This window comes from Sinocyclocheilus grahami, unplaced genomic scaffold (genome assembly GCF_001515645.1).
Source record: "Sinocyclocheilus grahami isolate Dianchi unplaced genomic scaffold, SAMN03320097.WGS_v1.1 scaffold143.1, whole genome shotgun sequence".
NCBI classification, from domain to species: domain Eukaryota; kingdom Metazoa; phylum Chordata; class Actinopteri; order Cypriniformes; family Cyprinidae; genus Sinocyclocheilus; species Sinocyclocheilus grahami.
Genome location: NW_015505322.1, coordinates 70019 through 80115, shown reverse-complemented (window position 1 = coordinate 80115; position 10097 = coordinate 70019). Strand labels below are relative to the sequence as shown.

Here is a 10097-nt window from a genome sequence, read left to right as displayed (position 1 = left end):
CGATCGCCGGATCGGCTTTCACCGTGGATGAAGCGGAGTCCAGCCCAGGGTCGTCACATGTGGTTGCCGCAGGCAGGGGCGTAGATTATGCGGGGGACGTGTCCCCCCCACTTTTAATATCACGTAAATTCGTCCCCCGTACTTTTTCAGGCAAGTGTGTTCACATAGCGGTTTTCAAGAGCCGGTGTGAATAAATATAGATTTAAATTTAAAGAGACAGGATAGTCTGTGCATGATCTGATGTTTTATTCAGACCCAGAACAAGGCGAGATGAACATCGCGGAGCGCTAAACACTCATTTTTTGAGCAGCAAATCAAAATATCAGAATGATTTCTGAAGGATAGTGTGACACTGAAGACTGGAGTAACGATGCTGGAAATTCAGCTTTGATCACAGCAATCATTTTAAAATATATTCAAATAGAAAGCAGTTATTTTAAATAGTAAAAATATTTCACAACATTACTGCTTTTGCTGTACTTTGGATCAAATAAATGCAGGCTTGGTGAGCAGAAGAGACTTCCTTATAAAACTTATATAGATTACAGAAATTGTATATTGTAATGTTTTATATATATATATTTTATGTATAACATTTCTGTCCCCCTCACTTCTGAAATGATGGCTACGCCCCTGGCCGCAGGCATCACAATGTGGTGAGGGGTGTAACATTTCCGTCACACGCTTGAGGAATTCGGCCAATCACAACACACTGGATAGCTGACCAATCAGAGCACACCTCGCTTTTTCAGACTGATGAGCTTTGTAAAAATCGACACGTTTCAGAAAGGCGGGGCATAGAGGAGAAACAATAATGTACAGTATGTGGAAAATAATGTGTTTTTTGAACCTTAAACCGCATAAACACATTTCATTACACCAAATACACAAAATAATGTTCTTTTTAGCAGCATCATATGACCCCTTTAAAGAACGTCCTGGTGTATCTTTTTTTATGGCAATAAGTGGTGACCTAAGATGTCAAATCTCAAAAAGGATACAAAAGAACCATGACTCTTGCATGTTGTTATAGTGTTAATGTGAAGCCATACAAAAGTTTTATGTGAGCAATGATGCAAATTTAAGTTATAATCAGTGACTCGATTCATGAGTGACTCATTCATGACGGCACTTCCCAAAAGCAGAAGTAGAACATTCAAACCATTCGGCACCAATAGGCTTACAACAGTGCTCCTGGAAAACTCAGCACAGACTGTTTTTGTGAGTAAGAACAACTGATTTGTTGAAAAGATCTGAGACATGAGGGTTCAGATACAATGACAGAAGTTCCTTTTTTTTTTGGTGAACTATCAATGAGTGACAGAGATTTTAAATTCATGTTTCTTTTGTTGCATCATCACAACGTGAAAAAACATTATCCCACCTTGGATGCATTAGCGCACTTACTGTACGCGTAGTAGTGCGATTAAGATGTAACTTCCACTAAACACCCTTGCCTCAGTGAGGAAGTGATGTGTACATGAATTGTGCGTAATGTTCCTTCACAGATCTTTAGCGTGATGAACAGCTGTGAATCTTTTATGTGAGAATTTGAAAGATGAAAACAGACTTGAGGTGTTGCAGTGCTTTATGGGATTGCAGAATGTTACAGTACATGCTTTATGTGATTGAAAATAGAGAGTGTATGTGCAAGCGTGTCTGTCTTATTAATCTGAGACCCATTCTTGGGTTTGACGACTCATTCTGTGTCTGACACTTAGTAATGACCTATAAATATGTGCCAGCAGCAGTGTTCCTCATTTGATTGTGCTGTAGACTTCATACTCTTGTACTAGCCTATGTGAGTGGGTATGTTTACTAGGGTTTTTTATTAGTGAGATCGAAGGATGTGGTTCTATCAGTGGGGTGAAGCTCTGAAAACCACTTAGCCACTCATCACCTTGGAGACGGTAAATTGAACCTATTGCTTCTGCTCCTTACAGTTCATACCAGGAAGAGATAACCACACAAACACACACTCGTGCAAAAAACTGAACCTGAAGACCGTGAGAACTGTCTGTTCATACTTATGGTGAGGAAACAGTTTTTACTCTGAAATTTTAATTAAATTTCACACAAAATTAAAGAAGTGGCAACTGGCAAGTAACACGTTGATTTTAAATGTGAAAAACTGAAACGGAATGTTTTCTTGTGAAAACAAATTACAGACACATCATACATTCATTGTTTTTCCGTCCTCTAAATGTACTTCAGTGAAAATGGCCCCTCTTTATACTGTTCATAACATTCACAAACCACATAAGCTTGTGCCTTCGACCACCACCTCTTTATTATTTCAGACACAAGGTTTGTTGTAGTTGATGCACAAATAGGTAGTGACTATTTGAGGATTCAAGTGTGACTCCATAAGCCTCCAGGCCCTGGGGCTGTTTATGACTTACAAGAAAGCGAGAGAGTGATGGAAGGAGAGAGAGACAGGAAGATGAAGAAAACTGTCTAGCCGACTGAAAACTGCAATTACGATGTTGAGATAATGGGACAAAGCATCTGATATCCGTTGAGCATTCAAACCAGGGCTCTCCCTCTGTCTTCTCTGCCTCCAGCTCATGCTTCCATTTATGTGGATACACACACACACACACACACACACACACACACACACACACACACACACACACACACATACTTGTATTTGTGGTTTACGGGGACTCTCCATAGGCGTAATGGTTTTTATACTGTACAAACTGTATTTTCTATTGCCCTACACCAACCATACACCTAAACCTACCCCTTACAGGAAACTGCTGGCAATTTTTTAATTTCATAAAACACCGTTTTGTATGTTTTTTAAGCCTTTTGTTTTACGGGGACACAGGAAGTGTCCTCATAAACCATGTTTACGTTGTAGTACCCATGTCATTATACACATTTGTGTCCTCATAAACCATGTATACCTGTACACACACACACACACACAGGTTTGTTTTTGTGAATTGTGGGGACATTCCATAGGCGTAATGGTTCTTATACTGTACAATCTGCACGTGCTATTGCCCTACACCAACCCTACACCTAAACCTACCCCTTACAGGAAACTTTGTGCAGTTTTACTTTCTCAAAAAAACTCACTCTGTATGATTTATAAGCGTTTTGAAAAATGGGGACATCCTTGTAATACCTATGTCATACCCATGTCATTATACAAATTTGTGTCCTCATATGTCACAAAAACGCACATACACACACACGCACACAAATTAAAAACTTAATGATATTAGATAATAAAATATTATATAATAAAAATATTACTAACCTTAAAGGGATACTTAATACAAAAATGAAAATTCTTATCATTCCAAACACATAAGACTTTCATTCGTCTTTGGAAAACAAATCAAGATATAAAAAATTTTCTTTCCTCGTTTTTGAACATCCATTTGAAAGTCGACGTAACATTTTCTAGTTTCAAGAAGTTCATAAAGACAAGGAATCCAAATGAATCAAGTGGTTTATTCTAAAGTTGCACTGCAGGATTTTAGTCACAGTTTTCACTCGCCGACAGTTTTGTGGAAATCGCCAACAAATGACCAAAATCGGAGGCAAATTGGCGCTCATTCACGTGAGAGACAGTTGCGTAGTGTTATGAAAGAAGCGATCTGAGAGAAGCGCCGATGCCCATGAGATATTAAGCATGCTAATTATCTGGACCTGTCGCCGACTCCGAGTCCTGTTGTGTGAAATGTGTTTTGACTGAAAATGACATCGGCGATGACCCTACAGCCAATGAGAGAGCACGATACAGAGCAAGGGGAAGTTCAGGGAGGAGTCATAGACCTGCAACAAAACCTCAGCAACCACGGCTTCAGCAAGCAACCATTCTCTCCTTCATATTCTCATTTTTTTCCTTTTTTTTTTCTCTCGCTGCAAACCAGTGTGAAACCAGCATAATTGTATCACAAGTTTCTCTCGGGCTACAATTTTAAAACGAGAAGAAATCCAGTCTCGCGCGAGAACTCCTGCATCATGCTTGATCTTACGTTATTTCCTGCATCACTTCTTGCATGTGTTCAGTTGTGTTCTTTTTTTTTTGTTTGAAGCACAGTTTAACTTTTGTTTACCATTTTGATTGGCTTTATATATGTGCTGAAGCTGATTAGTGTTTAGATTTGAATAAAAGCCTTGAATAAAAGCCTCGGTACACTTTAACCGAAATCGAAGAATGCACTGGTGTGACATTTTTCCAAACAAAATCAGGCCAAAACTAAGTTTGTTTGGAGTCGTTTTATTTTGAAACTGCTTGCCAAAGTGAACTTTAACTTATCATTAGTCTGTGCTGATTATGTAATAGGCTCTGCCTTCTTTTACGCAGAAATCTTCTCTGTTCATTTCTTCTGTTCAGTCTTTCTTGGTCAGATGCGAGTAAAAACATGAACACACTAATGCAAACATATCCACATCGCTATGATCAGTGCTTTCTTAACTGCAGTTTTCTCACTACTGTCATTTTTGTTGTGCTTATTTTGGTATTAAGAGGAATGTGCGCACCACAAATGTATATATTCATTTAAACACTGCTTCCAGCAATGTGGGCGGGGTTGGGATGTTCACTAACAGTGTACTGCACTGGGGTATTTTGATGGGGTTTTTTAATCCTTCAAAACAGTGTTGTCATTAAAAGTTTCTTGTCGAGAGAGCTAGAAAAGAGCTTTTGGGTTTATAAAGGCTATATTTATACCAGCTCCAACGAACAGGTTAAAACTTGTTTCTTGCACTATGTATCATGATTGAGTTTGCTGGTTGGGAATTGAATTGATATTTTGGACGGCTTGTCTTTAATTGCCTGTATGACACAATTTTCTCCTTTCAATTCCTCTTCCGTCTCTTTCCTTTTTCTTTTTCTTTCCTGCTTTTATGGCGCTCTATGTCTCCTCATCTGCTTTAAGCTGAATGTGTGGTTATGTATACCCATTTGTAGAATAAGACTCAGAGTCTTGTAAGATGCTGTTTGAAATGCATTTGCATAATTAATGTTCACCAGACTTTTCTAAAGTGTAAAATCCCTATTTTTCCCTCTCCATCTGATATACTCCCTCATTCCCTTTTGAATTGGCCTACAGAGGTTTAAATCTGATCAAGATCTCCAAATGGTGTCGTAATCCTAGCTCAAATCCGTTCTGAAATGACAGCAGATATGAGTGGAGCTCATTATAGCTTGGAAACCAACTCTCTTCCCTTTAACCTCAACTCAAGTGATCAGACATGAATATGCATATTTTAACTGTTCATTTTGAAGGACTGAATGTCAGATCTTTTCACAGCATGAGGTTTAGAAAATAGAGCGGAATACTCCTAAAATGAGAAAGAGATGGAGATGTAGAGAGAGAGAGAGAGTCTTATTCTTAAAGACGAATGGTAACTAGCAATGGCATAGAATGGAGTAATTAAGGAAAAGAGCCAGAGGGTGAGAAAGAGGGAATTCTGAAAATTAGAAAATGAAGTTCGCAGAAAGGAAAGAATGAAAGACAGAAACAGTGTTGGAGAAGCTGGTTTGAAACTGTAGATTCCCAAACGACACCCTTCTCATAGCTAGTAGTTAAAGGAACACTCCACTATTTTTGAAAATAGGCTCATTTTCCAACTCCCCTAAGAGTTAAACAGTTGAGTTTTACCGTTTTCGAATCCATTCAGCGATCTTCGGGTCTGGCGGTAGCACTTTTAGCTGTAGCTTAGCATAGATCATTGAATCTGATTAGACCTTTAGCGTCTCGCTCACAAATGACCAAAGAGTTTCTATATTTTTCCTATTTAAAACTTGACTCTTCTGTAGTTACATTGTGTACTAAGACTGACTAAGTTGTGATTTTCTAGGCCGATATGGCTAGGAACTATACTCTCATTCTGGCGTAATAATCAAGGAACTTTGCTGCCGTACCATGGGTGCAGCAGGCGCAATGATATTACACAGCACCTGAAAATAGGATAACATCCGTCAACATAACCAACGTGATCGCCTGCTTGACCCGGAGATTGGCTGAATGGATTAGAAAACGGTAAAACTCAACTGTTTAACTCTAGGGGAGTTGGAAAATGAGCCTATTTTCAAAAATAGTGGAGTGTTCCTTTAACTTGCATTATATTAAGTTACATTGTCAAATTTTATTGAATAGGTTTGTTCAGAAGATTCATGTGAATTAAGTGGTTTTAACCCTTTTTGAAACACTTGCTTTACCTCTTCAAACCAACTGATTCACTGAAATGAAATGCTGTTGTTTGTCTCTTTTTAACTCAAATTTAGCATTTTCTAGTTTTATTTGGTGTTTTCTTGCTAAATATAACTAGTAGAATTATAAAACATGCAAAATCCTACAACTGAGTTGAAAACAATAGCATGTTGTTTTAGTGAATTGGTACATTCAGTTGATTCACATAAACCAAGCGGTTTCAGCTTCTTGTGAACCCCTTGATTTAACTGTCCATACAACCTTTTCACTAAAACAAAATGCTGTTTTTCACTTAATTATGCTGAATTCAGCATTATCTGTCTTTATTTAATGTTGTCCTGCTCAATACAACTAATAAAATTATAAAACATCAAATTCTTCAACTCAGATATTGGTTTCCTGAATTGGTTCATTAATGTAAATCACATGGTTTTAAGTTTTTTTTCTCTCAATCTGCTAGATTAACATGAATCACTCACACTAATCGATTCACCAAAATGAACCAGACTGTCCAGTGCTATATAAGAGGGAAGGAAGTTTAGAAGAGCTTGTTCAATTATTGCTTTAGTTTGCTCAGCTGCAGTGCTACATGTGCAAACAATGTGATTTTTAAAACAGGAGTGTTGCGATTTAACATGTTACAGTGGAATCTGTTGGAAACAGAAAACTATTTTAAATGCATCGCGGTGGATACTGTCACGCTGTAGAATTTGGCTACAGTAGCGTCAGTACTTTTAGTTACTGTTACTCCCCAATATTTGACAGAAAGAACAGAGAAAGAGGAAGACTGGAAATAAGGAGGATATTCAATGAAAAGGAAGCTGAGGGAGTATGAAAAAGAGTGCAAATATGAATGGACGAGTGCCCACTGGGGATGTTCAGGAACTGGCAGGTGTTTATCTGGCTTTTTGAGATAAATTGCTGCCTCTCTCCTGTGTGTTTGCACTCACGCGGGGGTCTGTGTGATGTTTACTTTGGTAGGTCGTGTTTGGAGGATTGTGAATTTGCCTGTGTGTTTGCTGTGTTTGGTAATGAGAATTATTTATTTTCTGTAGTGATGTGATATATGCAGTTTTTATTCTAATACCATTTATTTCAACAAAGGTCTGTTTTGAATGTGTATTTCACTAAACAGCCAGTGGGTAATTAGACTGATTTAGCTGATATAGCTGTTTCACAAACCTGCAGTTCTGGTTCTCAATAACGGATAAGACTAAAAATGTCTTGCATTTCAGTGCTTGAGAGTGTTTGACTGTTAACTTGTGATTTATTGACAAGAAAGAGCAGTTAGAGTTTACTATTATCGCCTTCTCCGCAGGCTCACTTTCTGGCTATTGTGATTAATTACAGCAAGCACAATTAATTATCAAGGATCCTGGATGAATCAGAAGGCCCTCGAATGTGGACAGAATTTCTACTATAGAGATGTGCTCACAAGATCACCGTTAAGAGAGAGAAAATAAGTGTGAACACTGAAATGGGGATTGCAAGGCAGTCTGCAGAGACGGGGAAGAGACAGAGAGACAAGAATGACAGGAAGCCAGCGATAAAGGGAGAGAGAGCGAGAGGCAGTAGAGACGACAGCCATTTGGGAACAAGCTAAATTGCTTTGTGTATTTCATGGCCAGCTTCATCATCAAAGCTAATTACTAACAGCTCTCTAAAGCCCTCTATATTTATCCATCCATTGATCGTGTGCATGTGTGTGAAATTTTGAGTGCGTGTAGCCCTAATTTTGCAAGGAAGCTTATGCCTCTATTTAAAGGTAGATAACGATTTTTTGTTATTGTTGATCTAGCCTTTGATATTTTAGTCCAATTCAGCACAAGCTGAGATTAGACTTACCGGGAATGTTGGTACTCAAGGCCCATAAGAAAGTTGCAGACATGGGGGTACTTTAAATGTAAAGTACATTTAGCAAGACTCTTTCTTTAGTCTTAAAATTTTTATTTATAATACTTAAGAAAAAGATCCAGATACACAGACTATAATGAACATATGTGACCCTGGAGCATTATCTGTATTATCATTAGTAATGTGCATTGCTAAGAACTTAATTTGGACAACTTTAAAGGCGATTTTCTCAATATTTAGATTTTTTTGCACCTTCAGATTCCAGATTTTCAAATAGTTGTATCTCGGCCAAATATTGTCCTATCCTAACAAACCATACATCAATGGAAATATTATTTATTATGATTATGTAGAAATCTCAATTTCAAAAAATTGACCCTCATGACTGGTTTTGTGGTCCAGGGTCACATACTGTATATTCTTCATCAAGTCAATGTGAATTTTCTAACCCAGTGCATGTGTGTTTTCAGGACATCTAACAGCAATGCGACTTTGTCCTCATGTGCGTCGATGGAGCCGTGTGTGTCAGATGAACATTTCCAGGCACACAGTCACGCTGAACACACCTTCAGACGCATGGAGGCTTACCTGAGGACCCGGAAACTCTGTGATGTTGTCCTTCTTGCCGGAGAACGCAGAATACCTGCACACAGGTAAAAAAACCCCAAAAAAAACAGTACATTCGCATTTCAGATGGTTAATTGAAATCACAACCAAGCCGTACAATTTTGCACTGGAATACAAGCAGAAACAATAAACCAGTTTGCATCAAATAATGGTGGAGTCTTCTCTGTGAAACATATTAAAGACATTACAAATGATATCAAATAGCCTCAAACTGAACCACAAAAACTTTAGTAAATCCAGCGACAAGTTTAAGTTTTTCTTCAGCCTGGGTAAATCCAGTCCATGCTGCTGAATCATAAATGCCCTGGAGATGCTGGAGATGAGTGATGGTAGTTACAATTTACTGCTGAATGTAGCAGTAGTGGCACATTTATAGCACAGCTCATTGTCAGCAAGTATTGCAGTTTCTGATTTTGACGAATAAAACTTTGGACTTTTGAAACTGCCATGGTACTATTTTGTGTATGATTTTTGATAAAGTGTAGTGTCTGTTATAGCAACAGAATATTTGGAATAAGTTATGGTTACAACGGATGAAAACTAAAATGATACTTAAAATAACTTTATGCCCAATTTAAAATAATTAAAACTAAATTAACAGGCAATTGAAGAGTGGATGTGCATCTTGTCTCTTGTAAACTTGCCATAGATTATATTTGCAAATACTATATGGAAAATTAAGTGTTGGCCAATATTTGACCAGATCTTAATAATGCCAGTCAAGATTTCTTGCGTTAACCAAAAACGTAATTTAACTTTACATTAAACCTTATCTTTACAAAACCCTTTTGTTCCTCTCTTTGAAATCTGAAAACACAGATCTCAAAAAAGAACAACAGTGATATAATTTTAAGGGAAAGTTATTAGCTTAGGTTTTTTTAGATGTTGCTGTGACATGTATGTTTTAGATTTACACTGCTCTGAACACATACATATGATTTTGATATTCACGAGAAAGCATAGCCTATGACAAGTGAGATTTCCCTGTGATGCTGATAGAGTGACAGGTGTTCAACACGTATGTGTCACACAAGAGTTTGTGGAGAGGTGGACGTTTGTGTTAAACGATTAAGCTACTTATATTTGAGAATCAGTGTTGTGGAACAATTTAAAGATACACAGGAAACAACAGTCTCAAAAGTTATTAAAAATGCAAAAGTGCATTCACATATATTTTCAGTTCAGAGTACAAATGCAAATGACTGTATTTATATGTATATTCAATTACAGATATAAAGTGATCTGTGTGTATTGTGTAATGTATTGCAAACATACAAGACAGATTAGAAAAATTATATTACAAAATATATGTGTGCATTTTGTTGCATGTGAGAAGATTTTATACTCTTAACGTTTATTAAAGTGAAAAAAAACGTATCAGACACAGTTGTTGTGTCCCCCCCCCCCCCAACCCTTTCCACACTTTTTCTCCCC

At 37.6% G+C, this 10097-nt stretch overlaps 1 protein-coding gene across 1 annotated transcript in view; it reads left to right on the top strand.

The window, feature by feature from the left end:
• Nucleotides 1-10097, top strand: part of LOC107591564 (kelch-like protein 5) — a 30976-nt gene that overhangs the window by 1778 nt on the left and 19101 nt on the right. The window contains exon 2 of the mRNA XM_016280756.1: nt 8507-8689. Within this exon, the coding sequence (XP_016136242.1) occupies nt 8507-8689 (183 nt within the window). The remainder of the gene's footprint in view (nt 1-8506; nt 8690-10097) is intronic.